Source organism: Herpailurus yagouaroundi, unplaced genomic scaffold (genome assembly GCF_014898765.1).
Source record: "Herpailurus yagouaroundi ecotype Mexico unplaced genomic scaffold, PumYag 29, whole genome shotgun sequence".
Classification (NCBI taxonomy): domain Eukaryota; kingdom Metazoa; phylum Chordata; class Mammalia; order Carnivora; family Felidae; genus Herpailurus; species Herpailurus yagouaroundi.
Genome location: NW_024412377.1, coordinates 100443948 through 100468939, shown reverse-complemented (window position 1 = coordinate 100468939; position 24992 = coordinate 100443948). Strand labels below are relative to the sequence as shown.

Here is a 24992-nt window from a genome sequence, read left to right as displayed (position 1 = left end):
CTCAAACTCACGGACTGTGAGATCGTGACCTGGCTGAAGTCGGACGCTTAACCGACTGCGCCACCCAGGCGCCCCATAGGCTACTTTTTTGCAAAGAGGGAGAAAAAACTTTATTTCTAGCTCAAGGTACTTCCGTTAAAGTAACCCAGCTGTCAGGAATGCACAGAGGTCACTTCAAAAATATGTATTTCTTTACTCATTTGTAAAAAGCTATTTACAGTAGTTCTAACATAAACTATTGTAACAAAACCAGGCATACAAGTAAGTGTCTTATGTATCCTTAAATATGACTTATGTATCCTCATTAGCCAGAGACAATGGTACGTTATATTTATTCAATTCCAATAAATCATATGATTGATGTAAGAAAACCTAAAAGGTGCATGTGAAAAGTGTATTAAAAAGGGGGGGAGGGTAATATTTCATTAACTCTTTCCAGAACCTTCTCCATAAGCTAGGGTTTCTCTATCTCAGCACCAACATTTTGGGCCAGATAATTCTTTGTTGTTCTGAGCATTCTATTAGATACCAGTAGCACCACTCCCCCATTCCAGTTGTAACAACCAAAAATGTTTCCACAAACTGCGAATGTGCCCTAAAAGCCAGTAACACCACAGTTAAGATCTATTGTTGTAAGATGTTATAGAAAGAGTTTTTCCTATAGTATTAAATAGAAAGCTTTGAGGAAGAAATGAAGAGCAACAAAAAAGGTAAATACATAGTTAATAGAGGAGTTTTTTCCTATAAATTTCCTTAAAATGCATGTGACCATTTAAATTGAAAATCATAACATTATATTTTAGTGTTATTAATTTATATAGCTGTTATATGGCATAAAAGATAAGGGAGATGTGTTCAACGTTCTGACATTTTATAGAAATATTAATATACTAACTCTGAAAAGAAAGAAACATTAAAGATGTACATTGCAATCCCCGGGGTAATCACTACAAAAAAAAAAAAAATGCAAAGACATAGAAAGGAAAAAAAGGATAACATACACGAGGAACAATTAGTAAAATCACAATCCTCACTCAATCCTACATTTTATATTAAATTAAAATTGGCTAATTGCCCCAATTAAAAGGCAGAGATAGTCAGAATTTATCTATTTCTTTATATCTAAAAGCTATCTATAAGAAATATGTATGTATGCTATCTACAAGAAATAAATTTTAAATATAAAGAGGTTGAAAATAAAAGGATGGAAAAAGAACAAATAGACAAGAAACATAAGATACAGCTAGGATGTCTATATTAGTATCATATAGAGTAGCTTCAAGACAAAATGTATTACTAGAGACAAAGAGAAATATTTCAAAATAATTAAAAGGTCAATTTATCACAAGACATGACAATTTACAACTGTGTATGTACCTGATAACAAAGCTTCAAAATACAGGAAGCAAAAATGGACAGAATGAAAGGGAGAAACAGACAACTCCACAATCATAGTTGTTAATATTTCAATATTCTTCTCATGAAATGATAGATAAACTAGACAAAAAAATCCATAAAGACAGACATGATCTGAACATTATTAATCATCTGCATCTAAGCAACAGTTAGAGAACATTACATAAAACTGAGGAATAAACATTCAAATACACAAGGGATATTAACCAAGAAAGACTATATACTAGGAAACTGACCGATTCTCAATATTTGTAAGAGGATAAAATTCACAGAAAGTATATCCTTTGACCAAAAGTAATTAAATTAGAAACCAGTATCAGAAAGATACCTGGACATTCTTCAAATACTTAAAAATTTAACGACTTCTTGGCACAAAACCAGACACATAGACCAATGGAACAGAATACAGAACCCAAAAATAGGCCCACAAATGTATGGCCAGCTAATCTTTGACAAAGCAGAAAAGAGTATCCAATGGAAAAGTCTCTTCAGCAAAAGGTGTTGGGAAAACTGTACAGTGACATGCAGAAGAATGAACCTGGGCCACTTTCTTACCCCATACACAAAAATAAACTCAAAAAGGAGAGACATCAAAATCCTAGAGGAGAAAAAAGGCAACAACCTCTTTTACCTTGGCTGCAGCAACCTCTTGATAGAGGTTTGGGTTACACAGGTGAATATATATGTCAAAATTCATCAAATAGCACATTTAAGATCTGCATGTCACCATATGAAAATTTTACCTCTAAAAAAAACTGAACTCTATGGGGCACCTGGGTGGCGCAGTCGGTTAAGCGTCCGACTTCAGCCAGGTCACGATCTCGCGGTCCGTGAGTTCGAGCCCCGCGTCGGGCTCTGGGCTGATGGCTCAGAGCCTGGACCCTGTTTCTGATTCTGTGTCTCCCTCTCTCTCTGCCCCTCCCCCGTCCATGCTCTGTCTCTCTCTGTCCCAAAAAAATAAATAAACGTTAAAAAAAAATTAAAAAAAAAATTAAAATTAAAAAAAAATTGAACTCTAGTTAGAGATAGTATTTCTCAGGTGTTTGGTGGTAAAATGTACTAACTTTCTTTGAACTGTGTCAACATAAAGATGGATTGATGGACAGAGATTTATAGATGTAAAGGTATGGTGGATAGGCAGGGGCTCTGCCCCCTGGTTCCTGGCACAGAATGTCTAAACCCTTTTAAACACGGGTGCTAGGAGAATCTTTTGTTCTAATACTTCGTCTCTCACCCCAGTTACTCACAGAGAATCCCCAAGACCTTTACAATTTCCCAAGTGATAAAAAATGTCTGACACAAAGCTCCTAAGTCCCTTATTCCCTGGGTGATAAAAACATCTTTTGTTCTAGTGAGGCAACTTTTGGTGGACTCCCAGGTTGGGGCTGGTCATAAGAAAGACTAAACCATGATCAGAAACTTGGAACTTTCAGTTTCATGTCCTCCCAACCCCCACCCTGCCTTCATGATGAAGAATCCATGAAAACCCCAAAACTCCGGGGTTCAGAGAACTTTTCCACACTGGTGAACACAACTACATGCTAGGAAGGTAACACACTCCAATTCCACACGGACAGAAGCTCCTGAGCTCAGGACTCTTCCAGACCTCACTCTATGTATCTTCATCTGGCTGTTAGTCTGTATCTGTATCCTTTGTCATATCTTTTATCATAATAATAAGTAAACTTACATGGTAAACATAAGTGTTTCCCTGAGTTCTGTAAGCTACTTTAGGAAATGACTGAATCTGAGGAGGGGACTGTGGGAACCTCCAATTTGTAGCCAAGCTGAACAGAAATTGTGGGCAACCTGGGGACCTACTACTTGTGACTGGCATCTGAAGTGGGGGTTTCTGACTGAGCCCTTAACCTGTGGGGTCTGTACTAATATGGGTTAGTGTCAAAAATGAATTAAATTGCAGGACACTCAGCTGGTGTTGGAGAATTGCTTGATGTGTCCAAAACCCACACATGCGATATCACAAGTGTTAGGAATAAAAGTAGAAGAGAAACACACAAGTGTTCTTCCTTTATAGTAAGTATGTGATGAAAATAAATATGTAGAATGTGGGTATTAGGTATACAGATGCTTACTGTAGATTTTTTTTAACTTTTCTGTATGTTTGCAATTTTTCATAATGTCATAAAAATTTCAAATAAATAGCTCACTTGTGAACTTTTGAAACATAAGCACTTAAGGACTACCTATTTTTAAAAATGTAACATAAAAATTAGGTCCCTCCAGCACTTTTTCTGATAAAAAGTGTGAACTTGTTTAGATTTCGGGACCTGTGGAAATTTGCTTATCAACGCATATACTGATTAACCTGATTATCTGCCACCAGTCTAGGATGAAAAGTGAAATGTGAGAAATCCAAAAGTTATTAAAGAAGATGATAATTTTCCTTCTAGAAAACTTCCTTTCCTTATTTAGGTTTTGATTAAACTACAATAAAAGTTAGTTTCCTAAAGGGGCAAAAATGACTGCTTTAGGAATGAGAAACCCATAACAAAAGATTGGTTTGTTTTCCCTGAGCCAGAATGATGAAAAACATAAGGTAAATGTACAGTGAAAAGCTAGTCTCCTGTTTTAAATTAACTGCAGAAAATTCCCAAAGAAGAGAATTACTGCATGTCAGTAATTCAGAGTTAACGGTGGGGCCTCAAGGAAGGAGTGAAAAATGAATGCTACTCTGGAGACCTAAACAAGAATGAACCAGTGATGAATACTACCAGTCTTAAGGATGAAAGAAATTCCCAGCATCCACAAAGCCAGATGGACCTTTATTTTGCAGAGAGAGCCATGGTAGACCAGATATGGCTACACATCTGACAGAAAAAAATCAAACGGGGGTGCCTGGGTGGTTCTGTCCGTTAAGTGTCCGACTTCAGCTCAGGTCATGATCTCGTGGTTTGTGGGTTTGAGCCCCGCGTTGGGCTCTGTGCTGACAGCTCAGAGCCTGGAGCCTGCTTCACATTCTGTGTCTCCCTCGCTCTCTACCCCTCCTGCACTCAACACTCTGTCTCTCTCTCAAAAATAAACATTAAAAATTAAAAGGAAAGAAATCAAATGTACAAAGAATTTCCCTTCCCTTAGGGAGTACTCCTTCTGTGTTATAAAACCACTCCTTCAAAATAAAGATGGATCACACTTTACAACATATCTTTTATCTCCCAGATCTACCAGTGGAAGATCCTTTTTTTTTAAGTTTATTTATTTATTTTTGAGAGCGCGCGAAAGCATGAGTGGGGGGAGGGGCAGAGAGAGAGAGGGAGAGAGAATTCCAAGCAGGCTCCACACTGTCAGCACAGAGCCTGATGCAATGCCTGAAATCATAAACGTTAAGATCATGACCTGAGACAAAATCAAGATGCTTAACTGAATGAGCCATCCAAGCACCCCTACAGGTTAGAAGATCCCTGAACATTTTTTCTTTTTAAAAATTTAATCATCTTGAAGGAAATATCTTTAAAGCTTTATAGGATTATAAATTTCCCAGAAAGAAAATATAACCTAACACATTTTTAATAAAGATTCAAGATCCTAACAATCATAATATTAGTTACATGCTCTAATGTAGCAATTGTTAACACTCACGGAGGTCTAAGTGCATGCTTTACTACATTATACAGTCCTCAACAATGTGTCCTCTCATTTTTAATTTTTTTGTCTCTTGCCTTGTTGTTAAACTTCTTGCTATTATCAACATCCTGGTCTGTGCCAATCTTTGCTTTCATTTCTACTGTGCCATAAACTTAGGAATCAGATAGAATTCTGTGTAAAATAATGCTAAGAGCATTGGTGTGAGATAGTTTTAGCGAAGAAGCTTTATGAAATCTGTTTTGGGTATTCAGACTTCAGCCTATTTCCTGGTCGTCATCTTTGTTTTTGATAAACGAAGAATTACTGCAATTGGTTTTTTAAATCAAAGAAAAAGATAACATAAAATGTAAACAAGGATTTAAAATGCAAATGTCATGGGGCGCCTGGGTGGCGCAGTCGGTTAAGCGTCTGACTTCAGCCAGGTCACGATCTCGCGGTCCGTGAGTTCGAGCCCCGCGTCAGGCTCTGGGCTGATGGCTCAGAGCCTGGAGCCTGTTTCCGATTCTGTGTCTCCCTCTCTCTCCGCCCCTCCCCTGTTCATGCTCTGTCTCTCTCTGTCCCAAAAATAAATAAACGTTGAAAAAAAAAATTAAAAAAAAAATAAAAAACAAAATAAAATGCAAATGTCAACCTATGACAAGACTATTGGTCTGTTATTGTAACATTTTATTAATTTCTCAAAAGGCACTTACCTTTTTTTTGGATTATATCACAGAATATATTTAAATTTTCTAGTAAACATGTCTTTCTGTTTTCACAGCACGTGGCACATAGGAGACATACTATAAAAGCTCACTACAATGAACTGGTTTATTACATAGAGGTGTACACCTCTTGCCAGTAGTTGCTAGTAGTTCTTGAACTTTAGTGAGAATAAAAATCATTGGGGGAACATGCTAAAATACAGATTTCAAGGTTTTAACCTACATATTTTGACTGTGAGACTGGGTGTGAATATGTGTGTTTGGGGGGGTGAAATAAAGGCTACATTTTAAACAAACACTGCAGGTGACTCTGATGAAACAAATAGTTACAAAGTCTTTAAAAATGCTGCCCTCTAGGGGTCCCTGGGTGGCTCAGTTGGTTGAACTTCCAACTTCAGCTCAGGTCGTCATCTCATGCATGGTTCCTGAGTTCGAGCCCTACATCGGGCTCTGTGCTGACAGCTTGGACCCTGCTTTCGATTCTGGGTCTCCCTCTCTCTCTGCCCCTCTCCTGCTTGTGCTCTAAAATAAATAAACATTAAGAAAAAAACCAACACTGCCCTCTGCAATTTTATGGGATGTAATAGCCAGAAATAAAGATAAGAGCTAAGATGAAGAGTTAGAAGGAAAAGTAGAGAACAAGAGAGACTTCAAAAAGTCAGAAAAGTATGTTAAGGATAAAGAATTCATGAAGGTCACAGAAGTACCTGGGGCAGTGAGGAGAAAGTGCACAATAAATGGCCAAAGACAAGGAGGGAAGAGACAGCAAGGATGTTAATGGTGCAGACAAGGGCTAATGAAAAGAAACATGTTAAGAGATTTTTGGGAAATCCATAAAGTAAAGTTAGCTGCATGCAGAGCTACTCCTGAATTTAAGGAGCAGATAGAGATTAACAAAAACTACCAGACATTTTTTGTGCACTGTTTCATAAAGTCTAGAAACGGTAGAAAAAGTATGGATACATAAAAGTACTACCCAGGCTGGCCCAGTGCTGCTCAGTGCCTTAAGTACTTAAGTGTCTTTAAGGAATCATTCTTGTCCAGGAGAATATAAGGTTCTTTCTGCAAAAAAAGACTACCAGAGATCCAGCCTCGTAGAAAGAAAGTTCTGAGCTCGCTGTCCCACCCTCTCTATCTCATACACCCTTCTCTCCATTTCCCTGGCCATTGCCCCTGTTATACACCTGCAATGTTATCTCAATTTCCGTCACATCTCAAGTGTACCATCAGCTTCTTTCAGCTTTTGACCTCACTTCTCTTCCATTCAAAGCTGAGTGTCACGGTAACAACGCCCATGCAAAGCCAGCAAGTCAGCCCCAAGAACGGCACTCTTCTGTGCAAGCCAACTGCACGTGACCCACCTGGGGGGCCCTCAGCAGGCATAATCTTTGAAGGTTAAATATACTACTCTTCTCCTGCTCCTCTTTCCCCTCGTTACCATTTCCCAAGGAGATGATGATGATCAGCTACTCAAGCAGGAAAATGACCTGGAAACTCTGTGTGAGACTTGCCTCAGGTCCACTTTGCCATACTTTCACAGAAGTGACTCTGCAGAAACTACGAACCACCTTCAAAATAATGTGGGTGGTAACCCCAACTTACCAGCATAACTTTGTTGATTAACATTTCCCCCTTTTACTATAAAATGATGAACAAGGTCAGGGTCATTGTGCAGAGCAGCCTGATACAGTAAGTTCTCTCCAAAAATGTTTCTACGGTTAATGTTAGAAAGAGGTATTTCATTCATCTTCATTTTTCCTGAAATGAGGGAATAAACAAAAGAAAACAAACAAATAAGAATCCTTATTTGAAAATCAGAAGGAATACATGTAATAGAGTGAATCTAGTCAACATTCTGGAATTATATTATGAAAAAGTATTGCATCCATTTACCCAACATTATATAATGTTACCTACAGGCAAAAAGGTGAGAGAAAAAATGTCATTAGTTTGAAAACACCTGCAATACATTATAAATCATGTAAGAAGTTTATATTTATTGAAACCCCATGAAAAGTACATACTTTAGAAGACTAACAGATTCTTTTTAAAAAAAAACAGATTATTTTAAGAGTTCTGGTGAAAAGGATTATTTAAATCTAGATGTTATTAAACCCCCCAAAATACTATAGTACTAAAATGTCTTATACCACCATCATGAGAAAATCTCAGAAGTACATAAGGAAAATATAAAAACTAACCCCAGTGAGTCCAGAAAAGAGAAGGCTAAATTTTCTTTCTTTGCTAAAAAGAGCTGTCATAAAATTAAACAAAGAAATATGATCTTGATCTGTACAATAGTTTTGAACTCCTAAGCCAGAAAATATATAATTTAAATAGCTTCCCAAGTTATACATATCATTTCTCCACTGTGTCTCCGAAAATACTGCCATTCCTCATAAGATACTCTAAGTCCTGTCAATTTTTATGGATAATACTTCATGTGGTTTTCCCGAATTTGAAAATAGCTTTGATTATAGCTTTTCCAATTTGAATCTAGCTAACCTACCCCTCCTAAATTCTCACAAAGGTAAACGAGTACAGCAGCCCATTTTTTAATGGACTATAATTTATCTGCTTTGCCTTTATTAGACTGCCTCCATTCAGTTCCACTGTAAAAGAAACCAACTTCTGGCCATTTAACCTGCTTCCCCCCGTTCTGGACTACAAAGCATTCTGCTCCTACGAGAAAACTGTATGCTTACCAAAACCCAGTAGCCTTTACTCTAAGATCTTTGCCAGTTATACTTGCTATTCTAGTTATATAATTTATTAAGGTAACAAATTAAGAAGAATGCCAAATTTTTCAATGAAAACTAAGTTGGAGAAGACATTCACTTGTAATCATGACTAGACAAAATATATATGGGGTAAAACAAAACAAAACAAAACCCTAATATTCAGACACTGGAAAACAGGCAGTTCACATCTACAACTCGTCTGAGAGGAGGGAAACAAAGTGAGCCCCAAGAGCACTCCAGTTTCTTGTCTGCTGGACAGAAACTGTCTGGATGCACTTTCCAGAACATAGCAGAAGCATAGCAAGGTGATCCTGCTGAACTGAGGAGATAGAGATTAAAGTTTCAGGAGGCTGAGGTGATTAGATTTTGCAGGGCAGGATACCAGGGATGAGGGAGTAAAGAATAGGTACCAGAAATCTAAAGAAGGGACTCCTTGGGCCATTATCTGAATACTAAATGGCTCATATGGAGGAGGAGTCTTCATGAGGCTGGCAAGAACAACTATCCAAGAACTATAAAATAATAATCATGACAGGTCACACAGGCCTGGGTGACATTTACATTCCTGACAGCCTGAGGAGACAGATCTTTTTGAACAACCAGGGCATTAGTGGAAGACAAACCATTGACAAGTTATGTCTCAGTAGGAGTTGTTTAACTAGCTCCAGGATAAAGCCTACACCAAACATGCCTAACTACAAGGTTTCTTAAAAAGTGCTGAAAGGATCAATTTTTTCTTCAAGTCACTGTGGGCCAAAACAAAATGCAACATTCTTAAAATATATGGAGATATTCAATAACATTTTGTTGCACGTGGATGTCCAACTGTTCCCCTCTACAAAAGCCTTGTGCCTTTGTCAAAATTCAGGTTTTACTTCTGAACTCTTGTTACATTGCTTTCCCTATCTTGACGCAAAAGTCATGCTGTTGTGGTTACAATAACTATATAATTCTTAAAATCAGGCAGAGTGTTAAGCCCTCTAACTGTTTTACCAGTCTAGGTCCTCTGCAGTCTATTTGAATTTTAGAACCAGCCTGTAAATTTCTACAAGAAACCATACAGGAACTTTGACTGGGATTGTACAGAATCCATAAATAGTATCTAGGGAGAAACAGCATCTTAACAATATTGAGTCTTCTGACTGATGAACAAAGCAATAGACCTCCATTTGTCTCCATCAGATTTTCTTTGATTTCTCTGAATAATGTTTTGTAAGTTTCAGTGTATCTGTCTTTTTCAATAGTTTGTCAAATTTATCCCTATGTAGTTCATATTTTTTGATACTATGGTATCAATTTTCACTGTCACTAGAATATAGAAACGCAATGTTTGTATTTTCATCTTGTATCCTTTAATTGTGCAAAATTCACTTATACTTGCTTTAACACAGATTCCATTAGATTTTCTATATAGATGATTATGTCATTTGTGACTAAACACAGTTTTACTTCTTTCCCCAAATGAATGCTTTTTATTTATTTATTTTTTCCTGATTGCACTGGCTAAACCCTCTGGTACAATGTTCAACAGAAGTAGTGACAGCAGACATCCCCTGCCTTATTTTTGATCTTAGGGGAAAAGTATTCAGTCTTTAAGTATAATACCTGTAAATATTTTTGTAGATGCCCTCTGTCAGGTTAACAAAATTCCCCTTTATTCTTACTTTGCTGAGAGTTTTCACGTGTGATGGATGTTAGGCGTTGTCAAATGTTTTCTCTGCATCCAGTGAGATGATGATATGGTTTTTCTTTTTTAGCTTGTTAGTGAATTACAGTAATTAATTTTTAAATCAAAACTAATCCTGCATTCCTCAGATAAACCCCACTCTGTTATGATGAATTTGATTTGCTAAAATTTCATTTAGATTTTTGCATCTATGTTTATGAGACATTCATCTGTAGTTTTCCGTTCCAGTGATGTCTTTGATTTTGGTTTCAGTTCATTGGTGGTTTCATAGAATGAATTGGGAAGTATTTCCTTATCTTCAACTTTTTGGAAGAGTTTGTGGAAAACAGGTTCTATTTATTCCTTAAATGTCTAGTAGAATTCACCAGTGAAGGTATTATGAACTGAACTGCATCCCCTCAAAATTCATATGTTGAAGCCATAATAAAATAGGACTGGTGTCTTTATAAAAAAAAAGGTAGAAACACCAGACCTCTCCACACATGAAGGAAGGACACTTCAAGAAGATGGCTGTCTGCAAGCCAGGTAGAGGTCTTGCCAGAAATCAAATTCTCTATTACCTTGATCTTAGACATCTAGCTTCCAGAATGGTGAGAATTTGTCATTTAAGCCATGCAGTTTGTGGTTTGGTTATGATAACCCTAGCAGACTTATCTAGAAGGCATTGAGCCTACAAGTTTTTTGTTTGTTTGTTGATTTTTTGGTGGCAAAGTTTTTAACTACAACTGCAATTTATTTAACAGATAATATTATTATTCAAGTTGCTCATTTCTAATAATTTCTTTCAGGGAACATGTCCATTTCATCTAAGTTGCTGAATGCATTGGCAAAAAGTTGTTCAGAACATTCCCTTATTATCCTTTTCATATTTGTAGACTATGAATGATGTTACCTCTCTAGTTTCTGATATTTGGAATTTGTATCTTCTTTTATTTCCTCATCAGTCTGGCTATAGTTTATCAATTTTATTGATCTTCCCAAAGCACCAGCTGTTCACTTCATTGATTTTCTCAATATTTTTCTGTTTTCTATTTCACTGATTTCTGCTTTACCAGTGCTTTCTCTTTTATTATTTCCATTCTTTGGTTTACTTTGGATTTCATCCACTTATATTCTTCCAGGTTCTTAAGGCAGAAACTGATGTCCTTAATTTGACAGTGTTCTTCATTTCTAATATACATATTTGGTACTATGTTTCCCCCTTACTTACTTTCTGTGACATCCCAAAATATTGCTATGTTGTGTTTTCATTTTATTTTAGTCAAAAACACTTTCAGATTTCCCTTTCAACTTCCTTTTTGACCCATGAGTTACTTAAAAGTGTGCTATTTAATTTCAAAATATTTCAGGATTTTACAGAAATCTTTCTATTACTGATTTCTGATTTAATTCCATTGGTATAAGAGAACACACTCTTTTAATTTAATTCTGTTAAATTTATTGACACTGGTTTTACGGCCAAGAATAAAACTCTTAAAATATTCTGTGTTTATTTGAAAAGAATGTGTGATCTTCTGCTGATGGGTGGAAAGTTCTAAAAACTTTAAGTCAAGCTGATCGATTGTGTTGCTTAAATATTCTGTATCACTACTGATAATTCTATTTGGCTTTTTTAAAAATAATTTAAAATTTTTTTAATGTTTATTTATTTTTGAGACAGAGATAGACAGAGCATGAGTGGGGGAGGCAGAGAGAGGAGACATAGAATCCAAACCAGGCTTCAGACTCTGAGCTGTCAGCACAGAGCCCAATGCGGCTCAAACTCACAAACCATGGGATCATGACCTGAGGTGAAGTCGTCGGAAGCTTAACCAACTAAGCCACCTAGGCACCCCTATAAATTTTTTTTATGTTTATATATTTTTGAGAAAGAGAGACAGAGTGTGAGTAGAGAAGGGGCAGAGAGAGGGAGGGAGACACAGAATCCAAAGCAAGCTTCAGGCTCTGAGCTGTCAGCACAGCCCGTCACAGGGCTTGAACCCATGAACCATGAGATCATGACCTGAAACGAAGTTGTACATTCAACTGACTGAGCCAGGCAGGTGCCCCTGGTTTTTTGTTTTTTTAAGTTTATTTATTTATTTTTGAGAGAGAGAGAGAGAGAGAGAGAGAGAGAGCGAGCAGGGGAGGGACAGGGAGAGGGAGACAGAATCCCAAGTAGGCCCCGCACGGTCAGCACAGACAGGGCTCAAACCAACAAACTGTGAGATTATGACCTGAGCCAAAATCGAGAGTCAGATGTTTAACTGACTGAGCCACCCAGACACCCCTACTTAGCTTATTATAATGACTTAACAATTGCTGAAAGAGTGGTACTGAAATCTCTAATTGCAGATTTGTCTACTTCTCTTAGCAATTTTATCAGTTTTTACTTTATATATTTTGGAACTCTATTAAAAGAGAAAACTTGCTTAGAATTATGTACTCTTCATGAAGTTGCCTCTGCATCATTATGAAATAGCTTTCTTTATCCCTGCTAATATTCTTTGTTCTGAAATCTATTTTGTCTGATATTATTAACACATAATGACTCTAGCTTTCTTTTAATTTGTATAGTAGGCTAAATACTGGTCCTCCAAAGGTGTTCACATCTTATCTCTAGAGTCTGAGAATGTTACCTTAATATCAAAAGTGACTTTGCAGGTGTGACTGAGGAGCTTGGGAAGGGAAGGGTACTTGAATTGCCTGGATGAGCCTTAAATGTAATCATGAGAATCCTCATAAGAGGGTAACAAAATCAAAGAGGAGAAGCAGAGACTGGACTGACGCAGCCAGGAACAAAGGACTGCCACAGTCTCTAGAAGCTGGAAGAAGCAAGAAAGAGATTTCCCCCCTGGAACCTTCAGAAGGAATCAGCCTTGCTGACACCTTGATTTTTAACTCCTTAATAATCATTTGGACTTCTGACCTCAGATCTATAAGGAAATAAATTTCTGTTGTTTTTAAGTTACATTTGCGGTAAATTGTTATAACAGGAAACTAATACAATTGAGTATTCTGTCCGCCCCCACCGCCCATTCTTTTAGTGTTAACCTATTTATGTCTTTATATTTCAAGTCTGTTTCTTAAAGTCAGCATGTAGTTGGGTACTGCTTTTTTATCCAATCTGACGATCTCTGTCTTTTAATTGGGAGTGTTTGACTATTTACATTTACTGTGATTGCTGATATGGTTCGGTACGAGTAATCATCTTGCTATTTGCTTTTAGTTTTTCCTATCCTTTTTTCCCTGTTCCCTCTTCTTCTACTCTTTTTGGATTAAAACTGAATTATTTTTTGTTATTCCATTTTATCTTCTTTGTTGGCTTATTAGCTCTAACTTGTTATAAGAGTTCCTTTAGGGTTTATAATATACATTATTTTTTTTTATTTTATTTTTTAAGCCTCAGCATTGGATTTTACTTTGGGCAGAGGTGTGGGGAGAAGAAGAAGGGAAAGGATGGAGAAACAAGGTCTCACTAAAGGCGCCAAAGTGTATAAGACTGATAGTAGAAGGATGGGGTAAGATGGCCAGGTAAATTAGACGGAGGGCCCCCAAGATTCTTTTTTGTACTGATTTCCATACTCCAATGAAAATGATATGACATATGTGTAATTGCCTCGCACATGATATTCAATAAATGCCAGTCACTTTTTCTATCGCTATTCTCCACAGGCTATGCCATACCTACACATCATCATCCTTCTCCTTTAGGGAATGAAACTCATCTAGAAAACTAGGGAACTAAAAGCACAGTACAGTTCGTGTGATATAGTTGGCTAGCTGGCTCAGTGGAGGGTCTCACTGTTTTGCCATCTCACCAACTTCACCCTGCCAGGGTAGGGTTGAGAGTAGTTTCCCTAAGGCCTATCAGTTTATCCTAGAAGATTACATGGGGAGGGCTGTGGGCTGCAACTCTGTAGGGAATACTCCTCTTGCTGATTTTGTGGGCTGTCTTCAGGATCCCAACAGCCTAGATGTACTCAGTATCTTGGAAATCCATATCATTCACAGGCAGGACTTGGTCCCTTCCCTGAAGTCCTACTCAATGTACGTCAAAGTTAGGACTCACCTTAGAGATGAAAATGCCTAGTTGGGAGATCTTTCCTCCTCAGATATTAAATCCCAACAAAGCTCCAGGAGGCTTCTTCATTATGACAATTCAGGGCAGAAACTGAGTCAACTCAATGTTGCAGTTAGGGGGTGTACCCTCTCATGAGGAGGAATACACACTGGGGGATTCTCACAGAAAGGCAGCAAAACCACTAGGTAGTCATTGTACAGAAACAAGCTGTCCATCTGTGGCAAGGTCCTCACCCACCACAGGCCTCAGCCACCCTAGGCTCTGCTCACCACCAATTCAGTGTCCATAGTATACACCTATAACCCAACAAAGTCTACCTTCAAATGTAATATCCTTAAATACATTTTACAATAGTACGTTTCCACTTCTCCCCTCATAGCCTTTGTTATTATTACCACACATCTTATTTTTATATCTGTTAAAAACCTCATAATCCATTGTTGTTTTTTTTGTTTAAACAGTCAACTATCCTTTAAAATTGGTTAAAAAAAAGAAAAAAATCTTGTATTTTTATCCATACAGTTACCATTTCCAATGGTCCTCATTCCTTTGTGTAGACGCAGATTTCCATTTAGTATCACCCTTCTGCCTAGAGAATGTCCTTTAGCATTTCATACAGTATGAGTCTGTTGGTATTGAGTTCTCTCAGCTTCTATGTGTCTGAAACTTCATTTCACCTTAATTTTTGAAATATATTTTGCTGGGTATAGAATTTTATGTTCTAGTTATAGAACTCTAGGTACAGAAATTATTTTAATGCTTTAAAACTGCTACTCCACTGTCTTCTTGCTTGCATTGTTTCCAACCAGAAATTGTGTTATCCTTATCTCTATTTTTCTGTACATAACACACATTTTTGTTTCTTAACAACATATATATATTCTTCTGATTTTTTTTAAAGTTTATTTATTTTGAGAGAGAGAGAGAGAGAGAGAGAGAGAGAGCAAGCGAGCATGCACAAGCAACTGGGCGAGCAGCAGAGAGGGAGTGAGAGAATCCCAAGCAGGCTCCACGCTCAGCACAAAGGCCGACACAGGGCTCCATCTCACGAACCTTGTGAGATCATGACCTGAGATGAAATCAAGAGTCGGATGCTTAACTGACTGAGCCACCCAGGTGCCCTATCTTCTGACTTCTTAAATGACTGAATATTACTTCAATGGTTATATTACAATTTATTAACTATTTGCCTAGTTTAGACTACTTCTAGTCATTATGATAAACAAAGCTGTAATGAACATCTTTAAAAAAATATCTTTATGTATGTAAGCAAGTATAGCTACAGAATAAATCCCCTTAAGTAGAATTGCTGATTCAAAAGAATTATGACTTAAAAGTCTAATGAATATAAATAAACTGCCCTGTGAAAAGACTGAACAACCTTACACTGAACAAACCAAAAACATATGAGCATGCTTACTTTTTCCACATTCTTTCCACTGGGAATTTTCAAATGTTTAAACATTTGACATTCTGTTAAGTGAAAACTATACTTCTAATTTACATTTCTTTAATCATAAGGAAGATGCTAATCTTTTCAGTTATTTATCTACATCTATCTATCTAACTCATACTAAACTATGTTTTTTTTTTAGCAAAATTGTAATGCAAAATCCAAGGTGCCGTGTTACTTACTTTATAGTTGAGTCCATCAAAGCCTCCTGTTTCCAGAGAGTGAATGGTCTCAGGTTGACACTTGATATTGCATTATTTATGTGTTTACTACTATTTGCAATAACAAAAGCTATTAGAAGATGGGTGTCCTAGGATCAAATATCCCTGCATGAATTAGGTTTGCTGCTGATTAAAAATGCCTTTGCCCATATTTTGCATCTCCTCTGGATTATGATTTCTGAATATAGGATTTCTTTTGGGGGTAGACGTACACTATTATGTTTCTCTTAGTGTCAGATACATACATAGTGTATATAGTTATACACACATATATATGTATGTATATGTATATGTGTGTGTGTGTGTGTATATATACACACACACACACACATATACATTTTTTTTTCTGTGAAGTGCTTGTTCGTGTTGCCTACCAACTTGTCTTTATCCTTACTGTTTTCTAACAGTTCTCTGCATGTTAATGCAATTAACTCCTTGTTATGTGTTAGTAATATTTCTTTTGTGCTTGATGTTTGGTTTTCTTTAGGGTGTTTTTCATACAATTTTTTAAAATGTATGTAGTCAGTTTTATCATTCTTTTCCCTCCTGGATTCTGAGTTTGTCATTCTTTGAAAAGGTGCTTTTCCTTGAAGATTATAAAAAGATTCATTTATGTTTTCTTCTAGAGCTTTTTATTTTTAACTTAATCTTTGGTCAAACTGGAATTAAATTTAGCATAAGGAATGTTATAGGTATCAAATTTTATTAATGTTTTCATTATTTATTACTTAGTCCTTCTTTTTGCCACCAATTTGAGATGCCAGCTTTATCACATACCTTCCCCAATATTCACACTGTACCTGGCTTCTAACATCTAAATTCACCTGTTTCCTTGATTTATCTGTCTATTCCTGTGCCAAATTACTTCAATTTCTATGGCTTTCTAATTGCTTTCATATTAATTACAGCAGGTTCCAGTCTCTCCACTCTTCCTGTGCTTTTATTTTTCAGAATATTCTAGGCTAGTCTTTCATATTTAGTATGATTTTATAACATTCTTAGAGCTAATCTCCAGCCTTATAAAAAATAATACAAAATAAAACAATTGACATATAAACAATGTTTTTGATTGAGCTCTCATGCATTTATAAAGAGACTTAGGGACAAATAAATTTCTTATGACACTGAATACTTACGGTCAAGAGTAAGGTTCTTCTTTCTATTTATTCAAGTTTTTTCTTATATTAGCAGAATTTTTAAAGTCTCTTCTTTATAGGTAAGGTATATTTCTTATTAGTTACATAAGCAGGTATTTTCTCTCCTGTGTAATTATTACAAATGGGACCTTCTCCTATATTTTCTGAGTAACTTATATATATGAAAGGCATTTATTTTTGTCTTATTTTAGTTAAATGAATATTTTAAAAGTTTTATTTGGAAATAATTTCAGGCTTACAAAAAAGTTACAAAAACAAAACAAAAGATTCACCCATTGTTAGCATTTTGCCACTACTTTATGTCATTCTAGCTTTTTTTATATAAACATATGCATGTACACAGACATTTACATAAATAATAACTTATATACACCATGACCCTTTTGTCACTAATACTTAAGTGTTTATTTCCTAAAAACAAAAATATTCTCTTAAGTAACCAAATTATTATTAAATTCAGGAAATTTAACATTGATATATTATTATTTAACCTGTAGTTTGTATTTTAATTTTTCAACTGTACCCCTATTATATTTTAAACAGTATTTCTAGATTCTTATTGTTTCTGATAGTGTGTTAGGATATTCTTTGGGGTTTTTTTAGGAACAAAAATAACATCTTAGAATAACAATAATTTTGCCTTCTCCTTTTCTCTATTCATTCCTCTTGGTATGATTTCTCAAAGTCTTATGCTACGTTCGTTACATCACAAATAGGTCACATATGTAAATTTGAAAAGAGTTCTGTAACTATTCTCTCCAAAGGAGAAGTATAGAAAAAATGCCAGCCTATAGGCCAGAAGTTCGTGATCAAGTCCTAGTTATGCTACTAATGAACTGTGCACTACCAGGAAAAATACTTAACCTTTCTCAACTTCTTCATCAGTAAAATGAGAAAGTTGAGACAGATAATCTAGATCATCTCTAAATCCTTTTCAGTACCAAAATTCTATTTTTTTCTAAGTTACTTAGTTAAAAAAATTACAAAGAAATCAAATATGCCTCACCATTTTTTCCAGCAAGTTTTGTGTTTTTCCTGATCTGTTTTCCACTCTTGAGTCTGGCTGAACACATATTCTTCCTTTTACCTTTAATCATTAAAGCAGGATCCTGCATTCTTGAAAAATAAATATGTTTTTAAAATTACTATCATGTCCTCTACAACCATTCACAGAGAATCATATCAAATGTTGACTAAATTTTGAAAACTGAAAGGTATTTTACTGAGCTACTGTCAAGCAGCATGGCAGTTTTAAATATGGAGATTGCAGGGCATCTAGTAGCTCAGTTGGTTAAATGTCCAACTTTGGTTCAGGTCATGATCTCAAGGTTCATGGGTTTGAGCCACGCATCGGGCTCTGTGCTGACAACTCAGAACCTGGAGCCTGCTTCAGACTGTGTGTCTCCCCCTCTCTCTTCCCCTCCTCTGCTCACACTCTGTGTCTCTCTCTCTCAGAAATAAATAAACATTTAAAAAAAAAAAGACTAAAATATGGAGCTGACTTCTGAATAAATTGCAGATAATTCTGTGACAGGCATGTCAGTCAGTGTGATTTCTAGCCTTTTCTTTGTACCTGAATTTCTTATGGGCTTCTCTCCTTTATGAGAAGTCATCTATAAGTATTCTGAGTCTCTTGCCCCTCACTCCCCAAACTGGCATGCTACTATCTATTCACCTTCTAGGGAAAAAGAGGCAGATTCTTTGCAAGAAAAAAGAACTTGCCGTATGGGATTGCAGTGATCAAAAACTGCAAACTACTGGCATAAAAATAGACACACAGGTCAATGGGACAGAGTAGAGCCTGGAAATAAACCTACATATATATGGTCAATTAATTTACAACAAAGAAGCCACAAATAAACAATGGGTAAAGGATAATCTTTTTAATAAATGATGTTTTGAAACTGGATAGCCACATGCAAAACAGTGAGAATGGACCACAATCTTACACCATACAAAAAATCAACTCAAAATGGATAAAAGACTGGATTGTAAGACCTGAAATCATAAAACTCCTAGAAAAAAACACATAGGTTAAGCACCATGACATTGGTTTGGGCAATGATTTTTTGCATTTGGCACCAAAAACCAAGGCAAAAAAAGGAAAATAAACGAGGGCTACTTCAAACTAAAAGCTTCTACACAGCACAGGAAACCATCAACAAAATAAAAAGGCAAGCTACTGAATGAGAGAAAATATTTGCATATCATTTATCTCATAAGGGGTTAATATTCAAAATACATAAAGAACACATATAATGCAATACCAAATAACAATCCAATTAAAAAATGGAAAAGGAACTAAAAAGACATTTTATTAAAGACAACATCCAGGGGTACCTGTGTGGCTCAGGCCTGCGTGACACTTGATTAAGTGTCTGACTTGATTTCTGCTCAGGTCATGATCTTGCAGTATGCAAGTTCGAGCCCCATGTTGGGCTCTGCGCTGACAGCTCAGAGCTTGCTTGGGATTCTCTCTCTCTCCCTCTCTTTCTGCTCTTCCCATGCACTTGCTCTCTCTCTCTCTCAAAATAAATAAACTTTAAAAAAAGACATCCAAATGGCTAACCGGTACATAAAAAGGTAACCCACATCACTAATAGCATGAAAATGCAAATGAAAACCACAACGAGATATTACCTCACAAGTGTTATTTACAATGGCTACCATCACCACTTCTGGATATTTATCCAAAGAAAATAAAATTACTATCCTGAAAAGATATCTGCACCTCCAAGGCCATGACAGCAATATTTACAATAGCCAAGGCATGGAAACAACTTAAGTATCCACCGATGGATGAAAGGATAAAGAAATTTGGTATACAGTGGTGCCTGAGTGACTCAGTCAGTTGAGAGTTCAACTTTGGCTGAGGTCATGATCTCACAGTTCATGAATCTGAGCCCCACATCAGGCTCTGTGCTGACAGCTCAGAGCCTGGAGCCTGCTTCAGAGTCTTGTCTCCCTCTCTCTCTGTCTCTCTGCGATTTGCACTCTGTCTCGCTCTCCCTCGAAAATAAATGAACATTAATAAAAAATTTAAAAAAGAAAATTAGTGTGTGTGTATACATATATATACATACATACACATACATACATACACACATATACATACAAATACATACACACATACATACACACACAATGGAATATTATTCAGCCATAGAAAAGGAAATCCTGCCATTTGTGACAATGTGAAAGGACCTAAAGGGTATTATGCTAAGTGAAATAAGTCAGAGAAAGACAAACACTGTATGATCTCACTTATATGTGGAATCTAAAAAAAAAAAAAAAAAACCAAACTCATAGATACAGAGAACAGACTGATGGTTGTCAGAGGCCAGGGGGCGGGATAGTAGGTGAAATGGGTGAAGGTGATCAAAAACTACAAACTTCCATTTATAAGATAAATAAGTACTGAGAATGAAATGTACAGCATGGTAAATGTAGTTAACAATTCTGTACTGTATACTTGAAAGTTGTTGAAAGAGTAACTCTTAGAAGTTCTTGTGACAAGAAAATTTATAACTGTGTAGTGATGCATTTTAACTAAACTTATTTTTAAAAAGAATGAAAATTAGCATTAGGCTGAAATACACCAAATCTCCCATTACCTTTAAAAAAAAAAAAAGTAGAAGAGTTTTCTGGGATAAAAAAATAACTGTATAGTAAATAAGGCAACAACAGTAAAAAATAAAGTTCTTCACTTAGGGATAACTGTACAGTAACGCTAATGTTCCAATCATAGATTTATCTATAAAGTCTATAGCATATCTAGAGAGAAAGAAAAAATTGCTAGCATACCTGAAATTCTTAGTTGAGGACTTCTTATTTGTTTGATCCTCACAGACAAGTATCTTTTGTAAAATCTTTTCTGACATCTTATACATGTCATCTGTGTGCTTTGCATCTCTTCCTGCTTTCAGTCTGGATGATGTCCTCAACACGCACAGAGTGTCCTGGTCAGACCTATTTTCCAATGATTGTGAATTTTCCTTATTATTTAATAGTGAATCACAAGTGGTGACATTGTGATGAACTGAAGTTTGCAATCCAAATGGATTTGGATCTTCTAGAGTCTGTAATAAGATGTAAACACATAAAGAAATAATTCTAGCAATGCAAAAAATCTAGAATGAGAAGAGGGGCACCTGGGTGACTCAGCTGGTTAAACCTCTGATTCTTAATTTTAGCTCAGGTCATGATCTCACAGTTCATAAGATCAAGCCCTGTGTCAGGCTCTGCGCTGACAGCACGCAACCTGTTTGAGAGTCTCTCCTCTCAATATCTCTGCCCCTTCCCTGTTCGTGTGCACTGTGTCTCTCTCTCTTCCTATCTCTCTCAAAATTAACATGAAAAAAATTTTTATGAGAAGAAATTAAGTATTATCTTGTCCTTTGATTACATAAAAGTGCCTCTTATAAGATGAAAGTACAAAAATTCACATAGTGGGAGAGAGAGGGAAGATGGCGGCGTAGGAGGACGCTGTGCTCACCACGCGTCCTGCTGATCACTTAGATTCCACCTACACCTGCCTAAATAACCCAGAAAACCACCAGGGGATTAGCAGAACGGAGTCGCCGGAGCCAAGCGCAGACGAGAGGCCCACGGAAGAGGGTAGGAAGGGCGGCGAGGCGGTGCCCGCTCCACGGACTGGCGGGAGGGAGCCGGACGGAGGGGCGGCTCACCGGCCAAGCAGAGCCCCCGAGTCTGGCTTGCAAAAAGCGGAGGGGCCTGACGGACTGTGTTCCGACAGCAAGCGCGACTTAGCGTCTGGGAGGTCATAAGTTAACAGCTCTGCTCAGAAAGCGGGAAGGCTGGAGGACAAAGGGAAGGAGAGCTGCTGAGCCCCCTGACGACAGAGCTCAGTTTGGTGGGGAACAAAGGCGCTCGCCAGCACCATCTCCCCCGCCCATCCCCCAGCCAAAATCCCATAGAGAACCAGTTCCTGCCAGGGAACTTGCTCGCTCTGCGCAAACACCCAACTCTGCGCTTCTGCGGAGCCAAACCCCCGGCAGCGGATCTGACTCCCTCCTGCTGCCACAGGGCCCCTCCTGAAGTGGATCACCTAAGGAGAAGCAAGCTAAGCCTGCCCCTCCTGCCCCTGTGCACCTTGCCTACCCACCCCAGCTAAGACGCCAGATCCCCAGCATCACAAGCCTGGCAGTGTGCAAGTAGCCCAGACAGGCCACCCCACCCCACAGTGAATCCCGCCCCTAGGAGAGGGGAAGAGAAGGCACGCACCAGTCTGACTGTGGCCCCAGCGGTGGGCTGGGGGCAGACATCAGGTCTGGCTGCGGCTCCGCCCACCAACTCCAGTTATACACCACAGCACAGGGGAAGTGCCCTGCAGGTCCTCACCACGCCAGGGACTATCCAAAATGACCAAGCGGAAGAATTCCCCTCAGAAGAATCTCCAGGAAATAACAACAGCTAATGAGCTCATCAAAAAGGATTTAAATAATATAACAGAAAGTGAATTTAGAATAATAGTCATAAAATTAATCGCTGGGCTTGAAAACAGTATAGCTGACAGCAGAGAATATCTCTTGCTACAGAGATCAAGGGACTAAGGAACAGTCACGAGGAGCTGAAAAACGCTTTCAACGAAATGCATAACAAAATGGAAACCACCACGGCTCAGATTGAAAAGGCAGAGGAGAGAATAGGTGAACTAGAAGATTAAGTTATGGAAAAAGAGGAAGCTGAGAAAAAGAGAGATAAAAAAATCCAGGAGTATGAGGGGAAAATTAGAGAACTAAGTGATACACTAAAAAGAAATAATATACGCATAATTGGTATCCCAGAGGAGGAAGAGAGAGGGAAAGGTGCTGAAGGGGTACTTGAAGAAATAATAGCTGAGAACTTCCCTGAAGTGGGGAAGGAAAAAGGCATTGAAATCCAAGAGGCACAGAGAACTCCCTTCAGACGGAACTTGAATCGATCTTCTGCACGACGTATCATAGTGAAACTGGCAAAATACAAGGATAAAGAGAAAATTCTGAAAGCAGCAAGGGGTAAACGTGCCCTCACATATAAAGGGAGACCTATAAGACTCGTGACTGATCTCTCTTTTGAAACTTAGCAGGCCAGAAAGAATTGGCACGAGATTTTCAGTGTGCTAGACAGAAAAAATATGCAGCCGAGAATCCTTTATCCAGCAAGTCTGTCATTTAGAATAGAAGGAGAGATAAAGATCTTCCCAAACAAACAAAAACTGAAGGAATTTGTCACCACTAAACCAGCCCTACAAGAGATCCTAAGGGGGACCCTGTGAGACAAAGTACCAGAGACATCATCACTACAAGCATAAAACATACAGACATCACAATGACTCTAAACCCATATCTTTCTAGAATAACACTGAATGTAAATGGATTAAATGCGCCAACCAAAAGACATAGAGTATCAGAATGGATAAAAAAAACAAGACCCATCTATTTGCTGTCTACAAGAGACTCATTTTAGACCTAAGGACACCTTTAGATTGAGAGTGAGGGGATGGAGAACTATTTATCATGCTACTGGAAGCCAAATGAAAGCTGGAGTAGCCATACTTATATCAGACAAACTAGACTTTAAATTAAAGGCTGTAACAAGAGATGAAGAAGGACATTATATAATAGTGACAGGGTCTATCCATCAGGAAGAGCTAACAATTATAAATGTCTATGCGCCGAATACCGGAGCGCCCAAATATATAAAACAATTACTCATAAACATAAGCAACCTTAGAGAAGAATGTGGTAATTGCAGGGGACTTTTAACACCCCACTTACAGAAATGGATAGATCATCTAGACACACAGTCAATAAAGAAACAAGGGCCCTGAATGAGACATTGGATCAGATGGACTTGACAGATATATTTAGAACTCTGCATCCCAAAGCAACAGAATATACTTTCTTCTCGAGTGCACATGGAACATTCTCCAAGATAGATCATATACTGGGTCACAAAACAGCCCTTCATAAGTTTACAAGAATTGAAATCATACCATGCATACTTTCAGACCACAATGCTATGAAGCTTGAGATCAACCACAGAAAAAAGTCTGGAAAACCTCCAAAAGCATGGAGGTTAAAGAACACCCTACTAACGAATGAGTGGGTCAACCAGGCAATTAGAGAAGAAATTAAAAAATATATGGAAACAAACGAAAATGAAAATACAACAATCCAAACGCTCTGGGACGCGGCGAAGGCAGTCCTGAGAGGAAAATACATTGCAATCCAGGCCTATCTCAAGAAACAAGAAAAATCCCAAATACAAAATCTAACAGCACACCTAAAGGAAATAGAAGCAGAACAGCAAAGGCAGCCTAAACCCAGCAGAAGAAGAGAAATAATAAAGATCAGAGCAGAAATAAACAATATAGAATCTAAAAAAAACTGTAGAGCAGATCAACGAAACCAAGAGTTGGTTTTTTGAAAAAATAAACAAAATTGACAAACCTCTAGCCAGGCTTCTCAAAAAGAAACGGGAGATGACCCAAATAGATAAAATCATGAATGAAAATGGAATGATTACAACCAATCCCTCAGAGATACAAACAATTATCAGGGAATACTATGAAAAATTATATGCCAACAAATTGGACAACCTGGAAGAAATGGACAAATTCCTGAACACCCACACTCTTCCAAAACTCAATCAGGAGGAAATAGAAAGCTTGAACAGACCCATCACCAGCGAAGAAATTGAATCGGTTATCAAAAATCTCCCAACAAATAAGAGTCCAGGACCAGATGGCTTCCCAGGGGAGTTCTACCAGACGTTTCAAGCAGAGATAATACCTATCCTTCTCAAGCTATTCCAAGAAATAGAAAGGGAAGGAAAACTTCCAGACTCATTCTATGAAGCCAGTATTACTTTGATTCCTAAACCAGACAGAGACCCAGTAAAAAAAGAGAACTACAGGCCAATATCCCTGATGAATATGGATGC

At 37.5% G+C, this 24992-nt stretch overlaps 1 protein-coding gene across 3 annotated transcripts in view; it reads right to left on the bottom strand.

The window, feature by feature from the left end:
* ANKRD31 (ankyrin repeat domain 31) overlaps positions 1 to 24992 on the bottom strand; it is a 164339-nt gene that overhangs the window by 88360 nt on the left and 50987 nt on the right. For all 3 annotated transcript variants that reach the window (XM_040450693.1, XM_040450700.1, XM_040450703.1), the window contains 3 exons: positions 20850 to 21124; positions 18052 to 18161; positions 7326 to 7481 (listed from right to left, as the gene is read on the bottom strand). In XM_040450693.1, coding sequence (XP_040306627.1) covers positions 7326 to 7481; positions 18052 to 18161; positions 20850 to 21124 — 541 coding nt within the window. The remainder of the gene's footprint in view (positions 1 to 7325; positions 7482 to 18051; positions 18162 to 20849; positions 21125 to 24992) is intronic.